Source organism: Sus scrofa, chromosome 7 (genome assembly GCF_054392235.1).
Source record: "Sus scrofa isolate SSC_HxYL_T2T_F1_AM1 chromosome 7, Sscrofa_HxYL_maternal_Yorkshire_Landrace_v2.0, whole genome shotgun sequence".
Taxonomy (NCBI): domain Eukaryota; kingdom Metazoa; phylum Chordata; class Mammalia; order Artiodactyla; family Suidae; genus Sus; species Sus scrofa.
In genome coordinates, this window is record NC_139389.1 from 66,809,145 (window position 1) to 66,836,456 (window position 27,312).

The 27,312-nt window shown below is 42.2% G+C and overlaps 1 protein-coding gene across 22 annotated transcripts in view; it reads left to right on the top strand.

Annotated features, from left to right (window-relative positions):
• SIN3A (SIN3 transcription regulator family member A) overlaps positions 1-26,334 on the top strand; it is a 73,704-nt gene extending 47,370 nt beyond the window's left edge. For 17 of the 22 annotated variants that reach the window (XM_084968713.1, XM_084968711.1, XM_084968710.1 and 14 more), the window contains 9 exons: positions 143-381; positions 1,702-1,885; positions 3,396-3,969; positions 6,494-6,663; positions 11,374-11,547; positions 17,540-17,632; positions 18,485-18,579; positions 23,395-23,602; positions 25,255-26,334. In XM_084968713.1, the coding sequence (XP_084824839.1) occupies positions 143-381; positions 1,702-1,885; positions 3,396-3,969; positions 6,494-6,663; positions 11,374-11,547; positions 17,540-17,632; positions 18,485-18,579; positions 23,395-23,602; positions 25,255-25,485 (1,968 nt within the window). In that variant the 3' untranslated portion in view covers positions 25,486-26,334. Of the gene's footprint in view, positions 1-142; positions 382-1,701; positions 1,886-3,395; positions 4,111-6,493; positions 10,374-11,373; positions 11,548-17,539; positions 17,633-18,484; positions 19,841-21,679; positions 22,698-23,394; positions 23,603-25,254 lie in introns of those variants that run through there. The other 5 variants (XR_014810528.1, XR_014810527.1, XR_014810530.1 and 2 more) reach the window with 5 other exon arrangements.
• The last annotated feature ends 978 nt before the right edge of the window (positions 26,335-27,312 follow it).

A 27,312-nucleotide genomic window follows, 5' to 3' on the forward strand; every position in this document is an offset into this window, starting at 1 on the left:
TGTACCGATAAGGAAACAGTGTTTTATATGGCTTTAGCGTGGCCGAGCGAGGATTCAGATCCATAGAGTTTGACTTCTACCCATACTCCTGACAGCTCTTTTCTGGTTTGGGTCTTAAGTACACCCTGTATTTTTTCTTTAGCTTGATGTAGTATTAGAGACCAATCTGGCAACCATCCGGGTTCTGGAAGCAATACAGAAGAAGCTTTCCCGCTTGTCTGCTGAGGAACAAGCCAAATTTCGCTTGGACAACACCCTTGGGGGCACATCGGAAGTTATCCATCGAAAAGCACTCCAGAGGATATATGCTGATAAAGCAGCTGACATCATTGATGGTCTGAGAAAGAACCCCTCCATTGCCGTCCCAATTGTCCTTAAAAGGTACCCGAGCAAATACGCCCTTCATGCTTTAGTGTCCTTGACGGATTTAGCATCCCATTAATTAAGATTCTCCTTTTCAACTTGGTTATCCCATGAGATCTCCATTTGTCCTCAAGGCTGTTGTTGGAAATCAGGTGGAGTGTGGAATAGTGGAGCTTCTTGTTGGGGTTCTGTGTAACCAACAGTAGAGAACAAACGTTTAAAATCCATAGTGGAATGCTGTCTGTGTTTGAGGGGATATTTTAAAATAGAGAAAAGAACAAGGGAGAAAACACCTACCCACGTTCCTGCCACTTAGTACTAACTGACTTTCACATCTTTGTTTTTTAATAAGAAAAATCACTCTTTGTCTTGGTAAAATTGATACCTGTTATTTAATAAGACTTAACTTGCCATTTTTACCAAGAATGTCTTACTTCTTTCTCCTAACAAACCTTGGGTCTGAGTTATAGTGGGGCTGTTGTACCCACCTAAGGCCAGGCACCACAGGGGAGGCCTGGGCTGAGCCCCAGGCTCCTCCACGTCCATGGCACTCTGTACCATACTGTGAATCCCTGCTAAGAGCTGGGTCCTCCCTTGGTATCACCTGGTGAAAACTTATCTGCTGCATAATTCACAAGTGCCCAGATGTTATTATTCCTCCCTAGTCTTCCCTCAAGAGCTGGCAGGAGGTATTCCTCTCCTTGCCAATAGCATTTAACTTTTGGCTTGGAGATAAAGGATATTCTTTAGTTCTAGTGCTGGTTTTGGTTTTACTCTCCTCTCCTCTTCTGGAGTATCAGGATCAGTTGTTCTCATTAGAACTTCCAAACTGTGTCCCAAAGAACATTTCTGTGCAAGTTTTCTGCCCTTGGACTTTTGCATTTACATTAGCATAGTAAACGTCCTCAGAGATCCTGTAGCAAAGAAAGTTGTATCACTTTGAGCTGCCCCAGGGAGAGAACCCCTTTTTCTGAGGTATTCTATGAAATGATGTTTGAGAAATAACTATTCTTGGCAAGGTTTCTGACTTTAGGACAAATGACTTCCCCAGAATAAGTCCTGAATGAGTAATTTTCTCATGTGGTAGAGTTTAAGGCTGATTTGGATAAAATTTACCCCAAAGTTGCCAACAGTTTGGATCTTCTGTATCTTTTGACCTTTGAAATAGAGAAATAGAATAAACCTGACTTCTCACTTCTAAAACCTTATGAATTAGGTGCTATTATCCCTATTTTACTTATAAGTCTTATGGTTACTATGGCAGATCCAGGATTCCTACCTTAAAATTCCCTCATCTGGACTCCCATGTTTTGTTGTTTCCAACCCCACCCACCTTAGGTTGAAGATGAAAGAGGAAGAATGGCGAGAAGCTCAGAGAGGCTTTAATAAGGTGTGGAGAGAACAAAATGAGAAATACTACTTGAAATCTCTGGACCACCAAGGCATCAACTTTAAACAAAATGACACCAAGGTCCTGAGATCTAAGAGCTTACTCAATGAGATTGAGAGTATCTATGATGAGGTAAGCCGGAGGTCTCTACATCCTTGAGAAGTCTCCAGTATATATGTCAGCATAACTTTGACTCCGGCAGATTACCTTTGTTATTTGAATGGGAGACCTGTTGATTCTTGCTTCGTAGTTGTCATAGCCTCTATTCCTGAATCTACCTTTTTATTTTATTTTATTTTTTTGTCTTTTTGCCTTTTCTAGGGCCTCTCCTGTGGCATATGGAGATTCCCAGGCTAGGGGGTCCAGTTGGAGCTGTAGCCACCGGCCTACACCAGAGCCACAGCAACGCGGGATCCGAGCTGCATCTGCAACCTACACTACAGCTCACGGCAATGCCGGATCCTTAACCCACTGAGCAAGGCCAGGGATCGAACCCACAACCTCATGGTTCCTAGTCAGATGCATTAACCACTCTGCCACAACAGGAACTCCATATTATTTTTTTTATTTATGTATTTTTTCTGCTGTACATCCTAGATGTAAAAGTAGATCCTAAAGTAAATCCTAGATCTCATGGGGACCAAGTTACACATACATGTATACATTTTTTTTCCTCCCTTTGTTCTGTTGCGATGTAAATATCTAGGCAGGTTCTCAGTGTGATTCTACCATTCTAAATCTAAGCCTCACTAAGCTGTTGTATTGGCTTCCCAGTTTATGATCCCGGTTTCAGTTCATGCCCATCATCTCCCTCTCCCACTTCTCTCCCCATCTATTTCCCTAAAATTCCTTAGAGCTCACCTCAACTCCCCACAACTTAAAATACCTATCATTGATCCCCAGACTTTCTTCTTCTTTTTCTTTTTTTGGCCATGCCCATGGCATGTGAAAATTGGAAGTTCCCAGGCCAGTGATCAAACCCCTGTCACAGAAGCTACTCAAGCCACTGCACTGACAACGCCGGATCTCTAATGTGGTGTGCCATAAGAGAACTCCCCCCCATACTCTTCCTAATCCTTGTTTGTCATCCTTACCAGGATTATATATAGTACTAGGAGCTAGGATACAGAGATGAATAAGAAATTAATCCTACTTTCTTCGAGCTTACAGTCTTAGGGGATAGATAGAAACAAACACAGTGTGATTGAGATTCCTAGAAGTGGTGTGATCTGGGATTTTAAAAAACTTCTTATGATAATTTCAAACATATGCAAAAGGGGAGAGAATAGTAAAATGAGCTTACGTAAACTTGAATAATCATCTCTCTTTTGCCTGTTTCATTGTATCTGTTAACCTTCCAAACTCCCACCACAGAAATATTTTAAAGTAAATCCTAGATCTCATATCGTATCCTCCATAAATATTAACTTAGAATTTTAAAAAATGGTCCCAGTTCTGTCCCATTTTCCATATAAGTCTAAAATGTCTGAAAGATACAAATCGTTGTGGTATCAAACACATTATCTTTTTGTTTTTGAATGTTTGGGATTGGAAAATAATGGCTGCTATGGTGTAGTCTCGTAGGTCTGTTTATCATCTCTGTAGGTATGTCACATAATGCTTTCTTTCTCTTTCCTGTTAGAGGCAAGAGCAGGCTACGGAAGAAAATGCTGGTGTGCCTGTTGGCCCACACCTCTCACTTGCCTATGAAGATAAGCAGATTCTGGAAGATGCTGCTGCTCTGATTATCCACCATGTGAAGAGGCAGACAGGCATTCAGAAGGAGGACAAATATAAAATCAAGCAAATCATGCATCACTTCATTCCAGATCTGCTCTTTGCTCAGAGAGGTGATCTCTCGGATGTGGAGGAAGAGGAAGAAGAAGAGATGGATGTAGATGAAGCCACAGGGGCAGCTAAGAAGCACAATGGTGTTGGGGGCAGTCCCCCTAAGTCCAAGCTACTGTTTAGTAACACAGCAGCTCAGAAGTTAAGAGGGATGGATGAAGTATACAACCTCTTCTATGTTAATAATAACTGGTATATCTTTATGCGACTGCACCAGATACTCTGCCTGAGGCTGCTGCGGATTTGTTCCCAAGCTGAACGGCAAATTGAGGAAGAAAACCGAGAGAGAGAGTGGGAACGGGAAGTGCTAGGCATAAAGAGAGACAAGAGTGACAGCCCTGCCATCCAGTTACGCCTCAAAGAACCTAGTAAGTGTTTAGTTGATTGGTCTACAAGAGAGTGTGTTGGCCTACAGAAGATGTGAAGGGTTGGGGACCTCAGAACCTAGTTAGACTCTGAACTGCTTTCTTGCTTTCTTTTCTTTCTTTTCACGGCTGTACCTATAGCATGTGGAAGTTCCCAGGCTAGGGGTTGAATTGGAGCTGCAGCTGCAGGCCTGTGCCACAGCAGCAACGGATCAGAGCTGCATCTTTAACCTATGCTGCAGCTTGTGGCAACACCGGATCCCTGATCCGCAGAGGGAGGCCAGGGACTGAACTCTCATCTTCATAGAAACATTGAGTCCTTAACCTCCTGAGCCACACTGGGGACTCAAGGGCTGCTTTCTGTTATACGTAGAATACAGGCAGGCCTTATAACACTGCAGTTTACTGGTTGTGTGGCCTTACTTAAACTCTCTGAATCTGTTTAGCTATAAAGTGGAGGTGCTACTTGTTGTCTTGTGGGGTTGTTAGGAGAATTGGAGAAAATATTCGAAGCACCCTTCATGTTGCTTGGATCATGGACACTAGCTGCTATAATGGACACCAGGGACGTGGGTGTCGGTTACCATCAGTTTCCCAAATGGCAGATCTCTGGGTTCCTGCAAAGTGTTTAAAGGACAGAGTGACTAAATCAAATCCATTACATAAATTCCTAGTTATTCATGCCTGAGACAGATGCAGGTAAGGAGATGGGGACTCAGGAGATGGCTCGAGATAGCAGAATAGGCAGAACAGAAATGAAGATAGAAAACTCAGGAAAAGAAACTAAATGAAGGGCAAGGAAGCCACCTTGTGCTCTAAGTAATTCTGTGCCACTTGCTTCTAGATAAGTCTTCAGGTCATAAGTTAAATACTTGAGCTGTGAGCCAGAAGCCTTTTTGTAAAGCCTTCTATGCTCTTTAGGAAATAGCCAGTCTTTTTTGGCATGAATTATCTTTTTTTTTTTTTTTTTTTTTTTTTAACTTGCTGATGTAAGAAGCCCTTGTGAAGGACTGGCTTTCTATCTATTGAAAAGCTCCCCCTAGGAATTAATTCTAATAGCCTTTATCTGGATTAATCCTAGCTTGACAGAGACAATTTTAAGAACTCAATGTGGTGATTCCATCTGCTTGGGTAAAAATGAGAGAGAAAATGGCCTAATCCTGGCTTGACCATTGACTTAACCTGGTTTGATGCTTACAAAGTTTGTTCTTGAGTAATAATGCCGAGCCTTACACTGATTGTGGCCCATGTGTACGGGTCTGTGATTTGTACTCATAGCTTTATTCTGACATGAAAGTGGTTTTCACAGGAGTAGCACTGCCCATGCCTATGCTGCAGATCTGAACACAGTGATATTCGGTAATGAAATTGAAGCCAGTTGCTTCTTTTAAATAGTAATTGTCCTGTTTTGCCTATCTTTAATCCATCACACTTCAAGTAAGTGGAAATGGACTCAGCTTTTGCTTTCAGACTTCTTTCCCCTCTACAGACTTTAAAAAGAGGTAACTAAATGTCAGAGACACAGAGTTCTTTTTGTAATTTTTTCTTTTTTCGTTTTAGTGAACTTTTTATTGAAGTGAAACACATATACAGAAAAGTATACAAATCTGAATTGTATAGCTCAGTGAATTTTTTTTCCAACTGCTGTTTTATTTTTTTATTTAGCTCAATGAATTTTTACAAAGCAAACACACCCGTGTAACCGGCAGCCCAGATCAAGAAAGAACACAACCAGTACCCTCAGTAGTCCCTTCTTGCCACTGTCTTTCTGCCAGTGCTGGAGATCAAATTTGCCTGTGTTTGAGCTTTACGTAAATGGGTCTTATTTTAGTAAGCTAAAGGCGGAGGCCTTTCACCTTTCCTTGTGCCCTCTGCTAGTTGCCAGACTGACAAGATGCCAGCTAGTGGTTGAATTGATTCATATGCAGCGAGTACAGATCATTTAATGTAATTTGTGAAGTACAATGTTGGGAATCCATTTTTAAACAAAAGGACTTTGACAAATGCAGATTACTTCATTATTCATAGATGATTTAATTTGTGCTCCTATTTTTCTATTCCCGAGAGGTTTCCCAGTGATAGGTATGGCTCTGTCTTTTCTCTTCAGCACTTTATGCTTTGCCGAAATAGCTGTATGAGCAAGTGACCCATGTGAGGCATGCTCTTTGCAGGCTGTGAGAACAGGTTCCTCTCACAGCAGGGAGCCCACAACGTTATGAAGAAACGTCTTCCCTGGGATATTTTGCTCTCCTCTCACCCAGATCCCAGCCATACTTAAGTGTCTTTCTGGCTGGAGTGTTAAGAAGCCTCTGTTAAAGTTGCAGAGTCACTCTCCTTTGATAGACAACACTGGGGGTTGTAGCCACCTGTCAAGATTTCATCTTTCTGCAGCAGACTGAATGGGTATGTTTCGAATACATAGCGTTTGTTCTTTCAAATGCTCTTTAGGCCAGCTGTGGGGTTTGCCCTGCCCTCTCCGATCTTTTTTTAGTAGGGTGAGGCCTCACCTATCCTCTCTCTCCCACAGTGGATGTTGATGTAGAAGATTATTACCCAGCTTTCCTGGACATGGTGCGGAGCCTGCTGGATGGCAACATAGACTCGTCCCAGTACGAAGATTCTCTGAGAGAGATGTTCACCATTCATGCCTACATTGCCTTTACCATGGACAAACTCATCCAGAGCATTGTGAGACAGGTGAGGGCGTGGTGGAGGCTAGGGTTGCTGAGGGAGAAAGTCTTTACCTAAAGATGGATCGGGAAAGAGAAAAGGCAAGATTTCTGTTGGGAAAGGAAAGGCAGTCTTCTCATAAAATGATGTTTGTGAATACATGGTTCTATAGAGAAGAGGGGGAGGTTAACGTGACATCACATTTCTCCTGTTAACAGAGTAGCAGTACTTTAGCCGTGTGGTTGACTCCTTTGCTTGGCTCAGGATGCCCTGTAAGCCTACCTCAGACCTGATCTTTTGCCTCAAGCATCAGTCCTGACCCCAGCTCCCTGCCCTGACTTCCCAGTTCGTACCTCGTGTACCAGGCGTGAGCTCGGTTTTCTCTTCTGTACGTGTTGGTAATTCTATGGGATTTTCCTCATTTAACATTTGGAGTTTTTTCTCACAAGAGTTTCATATTACATCTTTTAAAATATTCTGTCCACCTTACTATCTGAGGTTCCCTCTGAATTAAATTTGTGGTTGATTTTGTGGTTTATTCCTATGGCACCTTGGGAGTTTGTAATAGTCAGGTTTCCACTCCTTTGTCTTGAGTTCTGAATGCTCGAAGGATCAGATTCTGGTCAGTGCACTGCTTTCTTTAAAGTGAAAACTTGTAAAAAGAAAATACTAATTCTAGAGTCCTTACCATCACTATGGGGGGTGGGGGGAAGCTTGTTGCTCAGTGTTTTTTGGGGTAAAATAAGGAATCGTTGGCTAAGCACTCATGCTTTTGCCTTGAATTTAGAAGGATGCATGATGGAGTTCCCGTCGTGGCTCAGTAGTAACAAACCAGACTAGTATCCATGAGGAGTTGGGTTCAATCCCCGGCCTTGCTCAATGGGTTAAGGATCTTGTGTTGCTGTGATCTGTGGTGCAGGTTGCAGACAGGGCTCAGATCCTGAGTGGCTGTGGCCGTGGTATAGGCCGGCAGCTGCAGCTTCTATTCAACCCCTAGCCAGGGAACCTCCATATGCTGCAGGTGTGGCCCAAAAAAGACAAAAAAAAAAGAGGGTTGTGTGACTCTGCACCCCTCTCACAGGATCTACTCAGAGTCAAAGAGTGCTTCACATAATTGAATCTTGGCATCTTCATGAAAGTGGTCAGGCAGAGAGCTGAAAGTTGAAGAGGTTATTAGGCCTTCCCTTCTGTATGGTGATGCACAGAAATCATTATGTAGATACAATGCACTATTGTCAGAATTTTTGAAAGACTGATGCCTGTTAATTTCTCCTAAATTTATGTGAAATAGACTCCAGTTATTATGTGCTTATGTTTCTGCTTACAAGTTTGCTGCTGCTACAGCTAGCAGTAAAGTCTTTCATACTTCCAGCATAATTTTAAAAATCCAATACCACCAGCTTTTTGTAAGCCTAAGTTGTTTGGCTTTTTTAGACAATAGCTATAATTTGTCCATTTACTATGGGCACCTGGTTATGATTTTGAGTTAATATTATGTAAAAATATCCAGTCTTTTTTCAAAGTGGAGGTAGGTTTTATCCAGAAATCCAAATTGTGTTTTTAAAGCATATGTTTATGCTTTTCATCTTAACTCCTCAATTAAAGGTGACGTCTCTTATTCTCTCTTTTGCCATTCTCCCAGAGTTTGTTGCTGACTGGAGATGGAACATATATTTCCAAGTTCAAATCATATATTTATCTTAACTTTTCCAGACTAGTTGAAGAGGAATTTGTCGTAAGGATACACTAGGCAGTCTCACAAACATGTAGTATGGGACTCAGATATGACCAGACCATATAGAGATTAGACGGGGAAGGTTTTTTTCCCCTCTCCTGTGTACTTCCTTTCTGGACGTCTGCTCCATCCTCATGCTTCTCTGCTTAGATGAACACTCAGCTTCTCCAGTCCCCTGAGACTTTAACTTGCTGAGGCAGTGCTCCTGGCCTGGCATTACCTGACCTTTCCATCCAGGTGCTTTTCTTTAAAGGGTCTACCAGATGGATACATTGTGTCACTTCAAATTAGCAGGAGAGAGAATCTGACCAGCCTGGTGTGGGAGTTGCCCAGTTGTCTCTGGATTTAAAATGCTGCCCTTTGCAAAGACTGGAAGGGGCCAGATATCCAAGAAGAGGGTGTGGATAGGGAGTTGGTGATGTGGTCTACTGTAACAGTAGGGTATAAAGAAGAAGTATCTACATGGCAGAGACCATGCTTTGGGCACACTTATTTTTTACTTTGCTTTTCTTCCCTCCTAGACACTGTATCTTAAGCTTTCCTCTGTATCGTCAGGTTATCATAAGCATTGTTTTTTAAAAATATTTATTCATTTTTTTATGGCCACTCCTGCAGCATAAGGAAGTTCCCAGGCAAGGGGTCAAATTGGAGCTGCAGCTGTAGGCCTACATCACAGCCACGGCATCACCAGATCCTTAACACACTGAGTGAGGCCAGGGATTGAGCGAGCCCACATCCTCATGGATACTAGGTCAGGTTCCTTACCACTGAGCCACAAGGGGAACTCCTCAAAAGCATTATTTTAATGGTCACAGTAAAATTCGTTGTCTGGACTAAATGTAATTTAATCATCTCCAGTTGCTGGCCTTTCTACCACCATCAAATCACTCATCCTTCTGACCTTGCACTTTGTCCATTTATCTATAAATATATATACTTGTCATTTAAAAAACATTTAATTGTTAAAATAAGTATGGTTACTAGCACTTGAAAAAGAGTGTATCTTCCTAAAAATAGAATGGCTTAGTGGTTATGAGAATTTTGAAGTAAAACAGACACATTGATATTACAGTTAACATTTTGCTTTCTTCTGGTATCTTTTTCACATTCTTTGGCATTATTTTACTGGGTAAAGTTTCATTGGAGGGAATTTTTATTTCATAATAGATATATCATCATAACCTAAGAGAACAGAAGCTCTGAAAGGTTCAACTTTCTAGCATCAGATATTTTAATAAGATAGTCACAAAAGTTACCAATAGTCGATCGTAATTGATCTGTGTTGAAAATGAGTTAATTAACATTATACAATTTCAGTACTATACTTTCATTATCAGATATGGAAAAATAGGGGGTATGTTAGAAAGAATATTGGCCAAGAGGTCTGGGAACTTGAATGTGAGTCCTGACTCAGCTCCTTCAGCTGAGCGCCCCTGACCAATTAATTCAGCAACAAATTCTTCGATATCTAATGCGTTTCAGACTTCATATTAGGTCTGGGAATATAGACCTGGATCTTGCTTTCATGGTTCTTCACGGTCCCTCTCTTGACCTTGGCACACAATGAATTTTCTTATCTAACAGGTAAATTTGTCTCATATGGAACAGGGCACCCCTCTCCAGCCTGCTTCCCAGGGTAGTTGTGTGGATCAAATGAGAATATGTGTAAAAGCAAATGATAATGGTAAAGAAGTACCATTAAAAACAGAAAACTAGGGAGTTCCGTTGTGGCGCAGTGGTTAACGAACCCGACTAGGAACCATGAGTTGGCGGGTTCGATCCCTGGCCTTGCTCAGTGGGTTAACGATCCAGCGTTGCCGTGAGCTGTGGTGTAGGTTGCAGACGCGGCTCGGATCCAGCGTTGCTGTGGCTCTGGTGTAGGCTGGTGGCTGCAGCTCCGATTGGCCCCCTAGCCTGGGAACCTCCATATGCCGCGAGAGCGGCCCAAGAAAATGGCAAAAAGACAAAAAAAAAAAAAAAAGAAAAAAAAGAAAAAAGAAAACTATGGAGATTTTTCCTTGATGGAAAAAAAAGATGTTTTAAGTTCCCTAGAACTTTATTTTGGCATCACATGCAGCGTGTAGAAGTTACCAGGCCAGGGATCAAACCCGCACGGTAGCGGCCGCCTGAGCCATAGCCCATGGCAGTGCCGGATCCTTAACCTGCTGAGCCGCCTGGGAATTCCAAGTCCCTTAGAACTTTAAATAAGCAGCACATTAACCTGAGTTGCTTATGGTTTTGCTTTTTTTTAAATGACTGCACCTGTGACATATGGAAGTTCCTGGGCCAGAGAGTGAATCTGAGCCACAGCTGTGACCTATGCCACAGCTACAGCAGTGCTTGATCCTTTACCCACTATGCTGAGCCAGGGATCAAACTCATGCCTCTGCATTAACCCAAGCTGCTGCAATTGGATACTTAACCCACCGTGCCACAGCAGTAACTCCCCTTTAGTTTTGCTTTTTTTTTTTTTTTTTTTTTTTTTTTTGTCTCTTTAGGGCTGCACCCGCAGCATACAGAGGTTCCCAGGCTAGGGGGCCAATCGGAGCTGTAGCCACTGGCCTACACCATAGCCACAGCAATGCGAGATCCAAGCCGTGTCTGCGACCTACACCACAACTCACAGCAATGCCAGATCCCTGACCCACTGAGTGAGGCCAGTGAATGAACCTGCGTCCTCATGGATATTAGTCAGATTCATTTCCGTTGAGCCATGATGGAAACTCCAGGTTTTTTGTTTTTGTTTTTGTTTTTTTTGTTTTTTTTTTTTAGTACGAAAGTTTTACCCATGGGCCAGTGATATGGTTGAAGATTTTGGCTTGGTTATTCTCTAAGAAAATAATATAGTGGTTTTGTATGATAAACTTTTTCACATTATCAACCAAAATAAAGCTCCTTTTGAGCTGAGTGAGTGGAACCACCAAAAGAAGGTTGAGTGTACAAGGAGAACTATTTTTTTTTTTTTTTTGGTTTTCTGATGACTTGCCTTTGCTTGATTCCAGCTGCAGCACATCGTGAGTGATGAGATCTGTGTACAAGTGACTGACTTGTACCTGGCAGAAAATAATAATGGGGCCACTGGAGGCCAGCTGAACACACAGACTTCAAGGAGTCTCTTGGAGTCAACGTATCAGCGGAAGGCTGAACAACTCATGTCAGATGAGAATTGCTTTAAGGTGAGAACTCATATAGTCAAGGATCATGCCTGATGACTGTGTAAGTTGCTGGGACTCCACCAGAAGTCCAAGCCATTCTGAGATATTTGACCCAGTGATTACACTCCTGGAACTCTGTGAACTCACTGGAGGAAATACAAAAGACATGGAAAAGCGGAAGTAAAGTCTCCCGTGAGCAGTCTGTTAGTTTCTTGTCTTTTCAAAAAATTCTGGTATTCTCTTGTGGTGCTGCGGGTTTAGGATCCAGTGTTGTCACTGCAATAGCTAGGGTCTCTACTGTGGCATGGGTTCTGTCCCTGGCCTGGGAACTTCCACATGCTGAAGGCACAGCCCCAAAAAAAGAAAAGTTATCATTTATTTTGTATTTTTTGAATTTTTTTACATTAAATGCTTTGTAAATATTAAAATGTGATCCATTGAGTTCCCATTGTGGCTCAGCGGAAGTGAATCTGACTAGGAACCGTGAGGTTGTGGGTTCGATGCCTGGCCTTGCTCAGTGGGTTAAGGATCTGATGTTGCCATGAGCTGCGGTGTAGGTTGCAGACGCGGCTCGGATCTGGCGTTGCTGTGGCCATGGCGTAGGCCAGCACTTGTAGCTCCAATTTGACCCCTAGCCTGGGAACTTCCATATGCCATGGGTGTGGCCCTAAAAAGCCAAAAAAAAAAAAAAAAAAAAAAAAGTGTAATCCATGATCTTTGTTTTAAGAAATGCAGAGAAGAGAAAAACTAGTCACCTGCAGTTCTTCCCAGAAATAATTAATGATGGCATTTCTAAACTTTTCTATCCTTGCGTATATTTTGAAAGAGATTATACTAGGCAAATAATTCTGTAACTTATTTCACTCAATTAGCAGCGCCTCTGGGTCTTCAGCATCTTTTTATGACTATTTAGTATTTCATTTTATAGACAACTATGCCTGTCTAGTTAGACATTTAGGTTGTTTCCAGTTTTCCACCATTGTAATAGCTAATTAGAAAAGCAAATAGCTGGAAACAACCTAGGTGTCCAGCCCTTTATGGGAAATGGTTAGTGGCAGCCTGTTGTGTGAATGCTAGATGGCATATATTGCAGCTCCTAAAAGTTAATTATAAACTATAAAAATACTGAAGCAAATAAAAAGACAAAAAGGTATGTGTGTAAAGATTGTAGCTATGTAATAAATGTGTATAGTTGAACAAAGCCTGTATGTATTAATCTAAGAAGGTCAGGTTTAGGTGGCCCAGAATAAGGTTTGTAGTTGGCCAAGCAGAGAGCACAAAGTGAAATAGAAGTTTGACCTGGGTGGGCATGTTCCACAGACTAATCATCTGACCCTCAAATTGATCACTTAGTTGTCCGCTTCTACTTGCAACTGTTTCTTTAGTTTCTAATCTATTGCCTATACTGCTGGCTTAATTTAGAATCAAAGACCTGGAAACGAGTTTTCTAGCTCAGTCTCAGGTCTGATTTCTGCTACCGGAGGACTTTGCCACTACGGAAGAGATTTCCTAAGCTTTTCAGGGTTTTATATCTATAAATGTCTATTATGAGTTTAATACGTGTTTACTTTCATGGTGAACAGAATTACCACCCCCACCCATACGAGTTCACAGCATATTGTGTGGTGAGGGCCTATGAAGGAATGGGTAGACCTGTAGATGATGATAGTTGTCAGAGTGACAAAGGGAATAGCAGAAACAGAGGGCATGGTAACCAGGAAAATAGTGTCATCACAGTGCTCTTTTTCTTTAAATATATATATATATATAGAGAGAGAGAGAGAGAGAGAAAATAAAACGCAATAGTATTAGCATTAAGCTAAGCATAAGTAACCCTTCAAATCCCCTGCCCCATCTCCAGCCCTCCTCTCCCTTCATTTTGTATATGCAGTATTCTACAGTGCTTTTTAAAAAATCAGGTATGTTTAGCTCTCTGTATATCTATTTAGACCCTTTTCTGTGCATTTATGTACATATGTGTATCTAGAAATAAACGTTCAGGTTATATGGTGCCTATTTTACATCCTGCTTCCCCCCCACCAATATGTCTTAGAATTTGCTCTATTTTGGTTTGGGGGGCTGTCTTTTGGCTACATCCATGCATGTGGAAGTTCCCAGGCCAGGGATCAAACCTGTGCCACAGCAGCTCGCTTTGCTGCTGCAGTGACAACACCAGGTCCTTAACTCACTGTGCCACAAGGGAATTACAGAATTTGCTCTGTTTTGATTTATATAGATCCAACTCATTTTTTCAACTGCTGTGTTGTGCTTAATAGTATGAATGTATCATAGGTTTTAAAAAATCATTCCTTTATGGGTGAACATTTAAACTATTTCCATTTTTTACTATCTCAAATAGTGCTGTATTGAACAGCATTTTGTCATACTTCTGTTCGTGTGTGCATGTAGTAGTGTTTGTCCAGGGTAGAGACAACAACCTGAAATTACTGGGTTAAAGGATATGCATACTTTCAAATTAAAATTTTTTTTTTTCTGTCTGTCTTTTCTAGGGCCAAGACCGCGGCATGTGGAGGTTTCCAGGCTAGGGGTCCACTCGGAGCTGTAGCCACCAGCCTGCACCCGAGCCACAGCAACGCCAGATCCAAGCCAAGTCTGATAGCTACACCACAGCTCACTGCAAGACTGGATCCTTAACCCACTGAGTGAGGCCAGGGATCAAACCCTCAACCTCGTGGTTACTAGTCGGATTCGTTAACCACTGAGCCTGACAGGAACTTCTCAAATTTAAATTTTAATGGCCCTTCCTATTTCACTCTCCAAAGTGACAGGCTGTAGCAGTGTGCACTTAAATGAGAGCATTTATTTCTTCATTCTCATTCAACACTTAATATTAACAAATTTTATTTTTGCCAATTAGATGATTAGTAGAATTTGTTTTTGCTTTTTTGGCTGCACCTGTGGCTTATGCACCTTCCTGGGCCAGGGATTGAATCCAGGCCGAAACTGTGACCTGTGCCTGATCTTTAACCACTACGCCAGCCCGGGAATGAAATTGGCACTGCCACAGTGACAAGTTGGATCATTAATCCACTGTTCCACAGTGGAGACTCCCTAGAAAAATATTTTAATTCCAATTTCCCTGTTTCCTGCTGTTACCCATTTTTTCCTTTTCTCTATTGCTTACCCATATCCTTCACCTTTTGGCTGGGAGAGAGGTTGTTCTTTTTAGGTACTTTTTTTCCATGGCATGTGGAAGTTCCCTGGCCAGGGATAAAACCTGTGTCACAGTAGTGACAACACTGGGTCCTTAACCAGCTGAGCCACCAGGGAACTCCTATGTACTTTTTTTGGTGGGGGCTGCTTTTTAGGGCCACACCTGCGGCATATGGAGGTTCCCAGGCTAGGGGTTGAATCAGAGCCAGAGCTGCCGGCCACAGCCACGGCAACGCCAGATCCAAGCCACATCTGCAACCTACATCACAGCTCAGAGCAACGCTGGATCTTTAGCCCACTGTGTGAGGCCAGGGATTGAACCCGTGTCCTCATGGATGCTAGTCAGATTTGTTTCCACTGAGCCATGACAGAAACTCTACTCCTTTGTACTTTTTCAAATATTTTTGTCACGATTTCTCTGAAAGCAATTGGTCTTCCCCTCTGTCCTTCAGTGCCCAGCTGAGTGTCACTTCAGTAAAGTGAAATCTTTCTACCTCACTGAGGGGGAATTACTTACTCCCACAGCATATTGCCCATGTCTTTGCCCTTTGTAGCTACTTCATGGTAAGGTAAACAGAGCTATTTATATTCCTGTTTCTTTTACTAAATTGAGCTCCTACAAGCAAGAAGCAGTGTTCTCTTCTGAGTGCACCCCTGCCTGATAAATAGCAGCCATTCAGTGATGAACTCTGTGTAGGTTGAATGAACCATAGGATACTGGTGAATGAGGTATATAGAAAGGGAGGTCCAGATGGTGGAAGATATACATAGCCATATGAAATGAAGAGTGTGAATTTTGTTATGGCTGGTGAGCAGGGGGAAGCACTTTTTAGGACTAAATGCCCCACTGGATTTGAGCTTTCAGGAAGATCGGTTTGGTAGCACTGAGTAAGGAGGAGGGGACGAACCAGAGGCATGTTTACTGTTGGAGGCAGTTACCAAATTTGGGTGATAGGTGCAAGTAGTCTAATAGTAAAGCTAGTCAAGACTTGAAGAGTGGCTGCAGAGGTCAGAGAGTTGGGGTGAACACATGGTAAAGGACCTATAAGATAGGTGTCAGAAAGGTTGAGGAGTCTGTTGGGATGAAATTGAGTTCAGTTTTAAGCTTGTAGAGAGGAAATGATCTTTTCGATATTACTCTGAAGTGTGGTTTCCTTATAGCAATAGGACAAATCCAGGGTTATTTAGCAAACTAAAAGCAGTTATTTATTTCATATATGTTTTGGAAGTAACTGTATGTGTTAAAATTTTACTAGTAAATAGGAATTTTTAAAACTGCGAAAGAACTATGAACCAGAACTGGCTTCTGGTCCTGTTTGCTTACTGACTAACTGTATAGCCTTAAATCAGAACTCTCTGAATTGCAGGTTTTTCTCTATATAAAATGAAGATTGTTGAAGTAAATGATTCTTAAGCTTTTGTTTAATCCCTGATCTTTACCATGTGATTCTGATAGTGATCTTGTCTGCAGATAAGGGCATTGAATCCTAGGATTCTGAAAGGGGAGAATATGTGCCATACCCATTTGATACTTCTTTTGTGCAAAACATGCCCCCCCCCTTTTTTTTTTTTTTTGCTCCTGGCCCTGGCCACAGCATGCAGAATTTCTCAAGCCAGGGACTGAACCAGAGCCACAGTAGTGGCTATGCCAGATTCTTAACCTGCTGAGCCACCAGGGAACTCCAGTATATTGCTTTTAAATATGGGTGTCTTAAAATCACACAAATGATATCAGCAGAACCAGAATTTCAAATATAATTGATACTATTGCAACAGACCACTTATGTTGGTATTTTATGTTCCTGACCTCATGGTATGTGTGATTTCTTGGATAGTCTTTCTTGTGGTGGAAATGCGATTGCTGCTCTTTGTTTGATGTTTTCCACTTCACATTGGTATGAGAAGCTTCCCTTTTTTAAAAAAACACTGTAGACTTGTTTACATCTTTGTAAACATAAATGGGGGAGTTCCCGTTGTGGCACAGTGGTTAATGAATCCAACTGGGAACCATGAGGTTTTGGATTTGATCCCTGCCCTTGCTCAGTGGGTTAGGGATCCGGCATTGCCATGAGCTGTGGTGTGGGTCACAGACACGGCTCGGATCCTGTGTTGTTGTGGCTCTGGCGTAGGCTGGTGGCTACGGCTCCAATTTGACCCCTAGCCTGGGAACCTCCATATGCTGCGGGAGCGGCCCAAGAAAAGGCAAAAAGACAAAAAAAAAAAAAAAAAAAAAAAAAAATTCCTTAAATGGGATCATCAAGTGAAATGGCGTTGACATTTTATGGTTCTGATTTTTAGGCACTCTTCTGATATGGTCTCTCTTTCTCTTTCTTTCTCTCTCTTTCTTTTTAGGGCTGCACCTGTGGCATATGGGGACGTTCCCAAGCTCAGGGTCGAATCAGCTATGTGTGCTGGCGTGCACTACAGCCACAGCAATGGGGGATCTGAGTTGCATCTGTGACCTTCATCAAAGCTAACGGCAATGCCAGATCCTTAACCCACTAATCGAGGCCAGGGATCCAACCCTCAACCTCGTGGATATTAGTCAGGTTCTTTACCCCTGAGCCACAAGGGGAACTCCTGATAAAGATTATTTTAGCTAGTTAAAGAAGTATGAAACATGAAATGATGCTTCTTGCTCTAACATTTCATTTTGTTGGTAGCAGGATTGGACTTTTGCCTTTTTTATCACTGCCTGAGCTTTTTAGTATCTTCCTCATCTCATCAATTGGAGCAGAATTTTTTACAACTTTATTGCCTCTCCACCTTTCAGCCCTTCAGAAGCTAGTTAGAGCTTTGGAGATGGTCTTTTGTTTACACTCAGGTTTCTTATTTGCAGCTTATGTTCATTCAGAGCCAAGGGCAGGTTCAGCTGACCATTGAGCTTCTGGATACGGAAGAGGAGAACTCAGATGACCCTGTAGAAGCAGAGGTACAGATGAGTATATTGCAGGAAGTGTGCTGAGAGTGTGTCATGTTTGAGTCTGCCGAGTGATTGTCTTCTAGAAGCCCAGCCAGTATTTGCCTGTTTGAGTCAGGACCTGATGCTTAAAATACAGCTCGTTCTAGCCATGTCTTCAGCTGAAGAGAAAGACTTGCTAGCTCTCAGTAAAGCCCTCTCCTCTGTGGGAATCTCATGGTTGGCAGCTTTTTTGTTTTTCTCCTTAAGCATAAGAAATAGTAAATGAGATACCATCTGCCCATTATCATCTTACCTCTTTGTGTCATGTTTACTTTTTATTGGGATAAATGGAGCCAGGAGTTCTCAGCCCCACAGAGTAGGCTGATTGTGAGTTGGTTAACGTAGCTGGCTCTACCAGGCCATATTAATGGGGGGCCTATGGAGGGGGAGGAGACTGTTGTTTAAGGGATTATTGGCTCACGGTTGTCAAATCCTTAATTTTTTTTTAAAAGAGATTCCAGAAATCCAGATTTTAATGTGAAAAATACTGATTTTCGGTTATCACTATACATTTTGTTCTTTAACAAAGCCCTCTGTGGGGAAATAAAACTGGTCAGTAATCCAGCTTCTAGCCATCTATGACTTCTGGTAGCCTTGAAGGATCTCAGAGAAACTTCAGGTTTTGCATAATTTCTCATGGAATTTTTAAGCTGTATTTCAAGACCAAGTAACAAGCATGTCATTATGGGAAAAGATTTTTTTTTGATCTTGAAATATAAGTATTTTAGGCATTTTAGTCAAGAATTTGCTAGACTACCTGATGAGGTTGAAGTTAAGTTTTTGTGCTCTCTCTCCACCTCCGTTTTGTGTTTACCATTCTAGCGCTGGTCAGACTATGTGGAGCGATACATGAATTCTGATACTACCTCTCCTGAGCTTCGTGAGCATCTAGCACGGAAACCAGTATTTCTCCCAAGGTGAGTGAACCAAGTCAGGTATCAGCAGCATGATGCTTGTGCATGGTCGAGGAATGGGGATTTGAATAACTGTTTCCTAGAAGCCCAGCCAGTGTTAGCCTCAGGACCTGATGTTTAAAAGTACCGGTTATTCTAGCCATGTCTTAGCTGAGGAGAAAGACTGCCCTGGTGGTGGGTATTTAGGATTAATGGCGGTCTTAGCTAGCTCTCAATAAAGCCCTCTTCTCTGTAGAAATCTCATGGGTGGCAGCTTTTTTTGTATGTCTGTTACACCATGAGCTTACCTGGAGCATGTCCCTAACAGCAGGGAGATGTGAGTTTTAGGAATCAGTAGTAATTTTGTTGTGTCAAATAGGAATGTATGTTTGATGATTCACTTGGGGGACTCACAGGATTCAGCAAAGGGAGTGGGTACTTGTGATAAAATCAGAGGAAGCCAAGTGTAAGCTTCTAAGAGTCTGGGACTTCCGGTGGAGTCACAAGGACACTCTTAATTACTCCAGCAACAACTTCTTACAACATTGTGTTTGAAATGCTGCCTGCTGGAAAAGCTCTTTGGACACTTGGTGCCGTGGGTTTTTATTGGGTGCTAGTCCTGTAGAAACCTTCTGCCTAGCTTGTACCAAAATTCCCAGACTCCCAGAAGGAAAGTAGATTTTCAGCATGAACCATTTATCCTAGAAATTCTCCCCAAATCCAAGACCCCAGAACCTAGCTAAGGGACAACCTTGTAAGCAGGGTTTTCAGAAGATAGCAGTCTTAGACCTGCTATGTTAATTCTCTCTACAGAATTTAAAAAACTTCCTCCTACGTAAGGGTATGCTGGTCCTCTCTCTCTGACGATGAAAAACAGAGTTTTAGGAGTAGAAAATAGATTTTGCTGTAATAGAGCAGCTTTCTTCCTTCCCCAAAGTTTGGGAATTGAAATCTCAGGTCTTACATTCCTGGAATGGTATTATGCCAGTATTATTAGATTTAGTCCTAATTGAAACATGGAAAAGGGTGTGAACAGAAGGGCCCTGCCAGGTTCTTCCATTCATTGATTGATTTAGCAGACTTCAAGCAGCTGCTAAGCAGCTGCTCTGTGCCAGGCCCTTCTCTCAACAGACTTAATGTCCATGCTTATGAAATAGTACATTGTATATTTCTCACCAGGTTGGCAGAATTTGTAAAAGATTTGTAATCTATAAGGGCGCGGGAAAGGGGGAAGGCACTTTCATATACTTGGCGGGGGGGCTGGAATAGTGATACCGTCGTTGAGGTATGGGACCTTTACTTTGGAACTTTGGTTTTTAATAATTTGCCTTACAGCTATTACAGCTGATGTTCTTAGTTGTTTTGGCCATGAGACCCCTTACCCACTTGGAGAGTGAGTACCCCAGAAAGCTTTTGTTTATGTGGATTATATCTAGTAGTACTTACTACATGAGAAATTAAAACTGAAAATGTTTAATATGTTTATGAATTCATTTTAAAAGTAACAATACTAAATGTATTCTATGCTATAAATAATACTTTAATGAAAAGCTAAAACAAGAAATTTGTGAAAAAAGTGGCATTACTTTACATTTTTGTAAATCTGTTTCATGTCTGCTTAATAGAAGAACGGCTAGATTCTCATATCTGCCTCTATATTCAATCTGTTGCACTATTTTGTTTGGTTGAACTATGTGACGAAAATCTGTCCTTACTGAAAAATATAGTTGGAAAGAAATCTCTCTGTATTCTTTTCAGATAATTGAAGGTAGTCTTTGATATGACAAAACCCTCCAGGTGGAGTTAGTTGGAGTATCAGTGAAAATATCGGGGAGCTTTTTTTTTTAAAAAAAAAGCTTTTTAGGGCCACACCCACAGCATATGGAGGTTCCCAGGCTAGGGGTCGAATCACAACTGTAGCCACCAGCCTACGTGCCAGAGTCACAGCAACGCCAGATCTGAGCCACGTCTGTGACCTACGCCACAGCTCACAGCAATGCCGGATCCCTAACCCACTGAGCGAAGCCAGGGATTGAACCCGCGATCTCATGGCTCCTGGTCATGTTAGTTTCTGCTGAGCCACAAATGGGAACTCCATTAGCGAGCTTTCCATGCAGCTATGTCAAAATCCTTGGTTTATCTTGCACTTTGAATTTTTTCCCGCATGGTTTTGTAACTCCATGTAGTTGGTTATTTGGAAAATATTAATTCACTAAGTTATGCAGATCTGCCAAATGTTGGCATGTTTTTGTGGGGACCAAAAAACCTCCCACACTTATTCATGTTGCCATTTACCTTATCAGTCACATCTTTTAGAAGTGGGAAGCTACCACAGCTCATGGTAGCGAAAACCAGTTTACTAAAATTCAGAGTTGAAAGCTTACATTTTATCATTGGCAACAAATACGCTGAGTTATTTTCCTTGAAGTACCAGGCTCCCTTTTTCATTTTTGAGAACGTAACTGCCTTATATCTCAGGCCGGCTAGTCTTTTCAGGTAAAAATGGTGATTGATTTTGCAGCTGTGTTCAAGCAGTGTTCAGGTGCTTTTTTTCATGAATCCCATTGCGCTCTGGCACACAAATGTACTTTATGTGTGGTGACCATTTTATCACACAGCATATTAAAAAGATGTGAACTGGAGTTCGCTGTGGCTCCATGGTAACGAACCCAAACAGTATCCATGAGGACTCGGGTTCAATCCCTGGCCTCACTCAGTGGGTTAAGGAGCTGGTGTTGCTGTGAGCTGTGCTGTAGGTTGCAGACTCGGCTCAGGTCCTGTGTTGCTGTGGCATAGGCCAGCAATTGCAGCTGCTGTTTGACCCCTAGCGTGGGAACTTCCATTGCCACAGGTGCAGCCCTAAAAAGACAAACAAACACAAATAAAAAGATGTGACCTGGAGTTCCCGTCGTGGCGCAGTGGTTAACAAATCCGACTAGGAACCATGAGGTTGCGGGTTCAGTCCCTGCCCTTGCTCAGTGGGTTAACGATCCAGTGTTAAGAAAAAAAAAAAAACGATCCAGTGTTGCCGTGAGCTGTGGTGTAGGTTGCAGACGCGGCTCGGATCCCGCGTTGCTGTGGCTCTGGCGTAGGCCGGTGGCTACAGCTCCGATTCAACCCCTAGCCTGGGAACCTCCGTATGCCGCGGGAGTGGCCCAAGAAATAGCAACAACAACAACAAAAGACCAAAAAAAAAAAAAAAGATGTGAACTAAGGGCCTAGGGTTTAATTTTTTTTTTTTTTTTTAAGTTACTGCTTCATCAAAGACATTCTTAAGTCAGACCATCTTTCCTTTTTTGTCAGTGCATAGCCAGAGAAGAGTACCAAGACATCTTAAGAATGGGTTGGTGCCACCACCAGCTTTTTTTCCTTTTTCTTTTTATAATCATTGTTATTTTTGCACTGTCCTTACTAATGTTAACATGGTTAAAAAAAAAATGTTTTTGTATTATTATGAAAATAGTTTTGATCTCACAAACCTCCTGGAAAAGGATCTTGGGGGCCTCTAAGAATCTTTGGACCAAAGAACTGCTGTCCTGTGGAAATGTGTGTGTCCAAAAATATTCACTGAAGCAGTGTTTTTAATAGCAAGGTGTAGGAAACAATATAATTGTCTAGATGACAACCTTTCTCTGCTTGTTGGAGGGAATTAAGCTCTAAATAACTGCCAAGGCATCCACTGATGTGAATTATCTTCTTTCCTACACATGTAAAACAGCTTTAGTTATGTGCCATCTTTGGGAGAATTGAAAAAAAATAGACATTTAAATAGTTTCCTGTGCCCTGTGGTTCACATGAAGAACCCTGATTGATTCCCATTAAGGAATGGTAATTATATATGCTGCAGGTACGGCCCAAAAAAGACCAAAGTAAAAAAAAAGGAATGATAATTGAGACACATTCCTCTGTAGCAGTTAAAGAGAATGACACCAGGAGTTCCCACTGTGTCGCAGTAGGTTATGACTCCAACTGCAGTGAGTTAGGTCGCTGCTGAGGCGCTGTGCAGGCACAGGTTTGATCCCTGGGCTAGCCTAGTCTAGCACAGTGGGTTAAAGGATCCTACGTTGTCACAGCCATGGCTCAGACTCAGTCCCTGGCCTGAGAACTTCCATATACTGTGGTACACCCATTAAAAAAAAAAAGAGGGAGAACGACACAAATCTATATGTAGTGAAATGAAAAAATCTTCATGACATTAAGTGAAAGATAGATTGCGACCTAGAATATTTTAAATCAAAACTGCTAACAGTGGTTTCTTCTGCCAAGGCAAGTGGAATTTTGAGAACTGCATATGGCAGGTCCCAGGCAGGGCATCCAGGCCAGGGATGAAACTTGCATCCTCATGGATACTAGTCGGGTTTGTTACCACTTAGCCATGACAGGAACTCTGGCAATTTCTACTTTTTATTCTTTGTATCCCTGCAGTTGAAATATATACATATATATTTTTTTGGCAATGAAGCCATTGAATGTTTTAAAAATGTATGTAGGGAGTTCCTTTTGTGGTTCAGCAGGTTAAAAACCCGACTAGAATCCATGAAGATTTGGGCCTCACTCAGTGGGTTAAGGATCCAGTGTTACCATGAGCTGTGGTGTAAGTCGCAGATGTGGCTGGGATCCGGTGTTGCTATGGCTCTGATTTGACCCCTCACCTGGGAACTTCCATGTGCTGAAGTTGTGGCCCTAAAAATTTAAAAAAAAAAAATGTGATTAATATTATGATAAGTACTGTGAAGGTATATGATAAGGAAAGCTCCCTTTGGGGGAGGGAGGGGCCGGCAGCCATGGGACTCTACATCTGGACAAGCTATCATCCTGCCAGTCTCTTCTGCATTATAGGAATCTGCGGCGGATCCGGAAGTGTCAGCGTGGTCGAGAGCAGCAGGAAAAGGAAGGGAAGGAAGGAAACAGCAAGAAAACCATGGAGAATGCGGATAGCTTGGATAAGCTGGAGTGTAGATTCAAGCTGAATTCGTATAAGATGGTGTATGTGATCAAGTCAGAGGACTACATGTATCGGAGGACCGCCTTGCTCCGGGCTCATCAGGTGAGAACCGTAACTGGAATTTTGACCACACTTCTCCCTCCCCAGCCAGGACCACACCCGCCCAAGATAACATCTGGTGGCATCTTCCAGTGAAGCTACTCATTTGTTCAAGTAGCAATTGCTTTTATGAATCCTGTTTTCACATGCTGCCTCAATTGTGAAGGTTATGTGCAGTTATGTAGTAGGTACTGTGCCGGGTCTTTGGGCTACAACCACAAGGTAGAGCATATAAGTGATGATGCACATTACCAAGGAAAGAAGGTAGGTGACATGATCACGGGTAACTGCCAGGCAGGGCCCTGCTTTTTTGGGGGGAAGATCTCTCTTAAGGAGGTGATACTTGAAGCCTGAACAGTGACCAGGGTCCAGCCTGGTGCAGGGTTGGGGATTGGTACTTTTTGGGCAAAGGAAACAAGCAAGTGCAAGGTTGGGAGAGAGGAAAGGACTTGGCTTGTCTAAGAAACTAAAAGCATCAGTGTGCCTTGAGCTATAGGAAAGTGGGATGCATAAAGTTGGAAGGGTAGGCAGAGGCCACAGGACTTGGTCTCATAGGCCATGGTTTGGATTTTGTTGGAAGTACATGAAGTTGGAAGGGCAAAGACCACTTGAAAGACTACTCTCGTCCAGATGAGATGTGATGGTTACTTATGCTCTGGGGGTGGCAGTGAAATTATAAAAATTAGATTGGAGCTGTAATTGTCAGGATATAGTAACCATTGGATGTAGGCAAGTTAAGAGAAAGGAGAACATTAAGGATGATACCAGATGATTTGGGTTTTGTTTCTTTGCTTATTTTGCTTGAGCAAATGGGGAGTTTTGTTAATAGGAAGGGGTTTCCAGGTTTGGGAAGCAGATCAAGCATGCTGTTTTGAACTAGTTAAGTTAGAAAGGACTATAAAACATTCAGGGGAGATTGTCGAGTGGGAGATTTAATGTACTTCTCTCATTGTGCTGTGTGTTGTATGTCTGCATGTCTCTGATTCAAATGATTTGTAGAGTTGGGCCACACCTTATTTATCTTTGTATCCCCTACACTGATGGGGATGCATTCATGGGCACCGATAAATATTTACCAGATGAATGAATAGGAAGGAAAACCTCCCCTGAAGACCTGTTATGCCCAGCACGTTGCTGGGCAGGGTGGGGTAATAGTGGGAAGAGGGAGTGGGTTTGAAGCCCTTTGCCTTGCAGCTGTTTTACATAGAAGTGGATTGCCATGCTGACAGAAATAACCTCAACTCGTTGTCTCACTCTCGGTACAGAGCTGGCTTGCTGGTTTAGAAATGTAAATTGATGGAAACAAGAAACTCTACCTATTTTTATCAAGTCTGTCTTGACCCCACTGTCCCTGTTCCACAGGTGATACTGATGGATGCTAAAATCGAGAAGCACTGAGCTAGTTCTGCCCAGACCCTGTGTTGGCATTTCTGAGGGCTTTATGAGTTCCAACTCGCTACATGTTTTAGGTCCTTAGTCTCTTTCAGTTATCTTCAAGTAGACTCCTGTTGCCCCCCACACACTCCTCTTTTTTTAAAACTTAACAGTGACCTGAGCCCACATCTTTCCCTTGCTACTTTAGGAGAAAATAGGGCTTTGTACTTCAGAGATTTCTGATGCTAGTTCATGTTATTTTTTTCCCTTCTATTTTGCAGTCCCATGAGCGTGTAAGCAAGCGGCTACATCAGAGGTTCCAGGCCTGGGTAGATAAATGGACCAAGGAGCATGTGCCCCGTGAAATGGCAGCGGAGACCAGCAAGTGGCTTATGGGCGAGGGGCTGGAGGGCCTGGTGCCCTGCACTACCACCTGTGACACAGAGACCCTGCACTTTGTGAGCATTAACAAGTACCGTGTCAAATATGGCACAGTGTTCAAAGCCCCATAACTGCAAAGCCAGAGCAGATAACTTGAGGGGAGGGTTGCGGGGGGGCATATGCCCTCCCACACACTGAAGAAACAAGGAAGATGCCTTTCAAGCCTCACTGGGCCTCTCTGGGACATGGCCACCTCATCTGTGTGTGGCTGGTGCAACCTGGCACCAAGTGGGCTACATATAAGGAACGTGGATACCTTACAAAGCCAGAGCTGGAACATTTCCCAGGGGTTTTGGGTATTAGCTTGCCCTGGAGAGGAAGGAAATCCACGCAAGCACAGAGACATGCAGTTTGCTTGCACACACCAGCAGAGCTAAGACTGGAGTCTCCTGGGGCCTGACCTTCGAAGAGGGAACCAGATGCTATTTACACCTTGACTGGATTGGCGAGCACTGACAGACTGGGGAAGGACTCATTGCTCAGATGGATTGTAACTCTTGATGATCACTGCTCCTTTCCTCTCCCTGCAAAAGGAAAAAAACTGGATTGGATTTTTTTTTTTCCTGGTCACTTGAGCACATCTAATCACCCATTAGATTTTTCTCTGGGACCTACAGTTTGGCTTTGAGATTGATCATTTTGTGAATTTGATTCCTGACGAATTCTTTGCTGCCTGCCCTTTACTCTCTCCTCTGGTTCTCAACCTCAAGTTCAAATCAGTCCTTTTTAGGTCCCGTGGAACTGTTTTGTACCTGCTTCTTTACTAGTCTACCCTAGTGCCATCCACCAGCTTTATTCTCTCTCTCTCTCTCTCTCACAAACACACAGACACACAATTTTAACTTTTTTTTTCTTTTTTGTAAATAATGTACATACTGTCAATTTTTTATTAAAAAGAAATATGCTTTGATGTGCTAGCATATCTGCTCTAGCTTCTTGTGTACCATAGTTCTATGTGGCTTCAGATTTAGTACCTATGAACAGATGTACAAGACATTTATTACACTTTTTACCAAAGGGAGTTACCGTTGTAGTACTTTTGTGTAAAACTTGTCTTCTTCCTTGCCCCCAATTTTTTTTTTTTTTTTTTTTTTTTTTTGTAAATAAATAAAGCTTGGTTCGTACTTAAGGAATAAACTCCCTTGTCCTCACCAGAAAACTATTGTGAAGCAGGGATCTGGGCTTCAGTTCCTTATCTACGATACAAATAGGATTTTGCTTTAAATATCAGTCAGTTGGCATTTGTCCCAAATAAAAATATCTCGGATTTTTAAAATGAATTATTCAGGAGTTCCCTTTGATGGCGCAGCGGGTAAAGAACCTCACACTGTCCATGAGGATATGGGTTCAATCCTGGGCCTGGCTTAGTGGGTTAAGGATCCCACATTGCCGTGGCTGTGTATAGGTCAGCAACTGCAGCTCCAATTCGACCCCTGATCCAGGAACTTCCATGTGCCACAGCGTGACCATAAAAAGAAAATAGAATTATTCATTTATTTTAGTACAGAATTATTCTTTTAGTACACACTGTTCCCCCTATTTCAACTGTTTGGAAATATTTTATACCTAGGCAAGTCGTTCAGCTATGTAGTTTGCACTTCTATTTTTTTTATTCCTATTGGAAATGGGGGTGAACAACTTAAATACCAAACCAGTATTTGAAAGAAGTGTGTGATTATAAATGGAGTTGAGGGAAATTTGATACATTTCATTAGCAGCTGCAAATGGAATATACATAATTTTTTTAATTACATAAATTTTCACTGGCAGATATTTAAATATGAGTGATTAGGATTTTTATATGTGGTCAGCCTGGACTTTGTGAACAAAGACCAGCTGAGCCTCTCCCAGTACTCTGATGGATTTTTCTCCAGCAACCATTATCACCCTAGTCATGT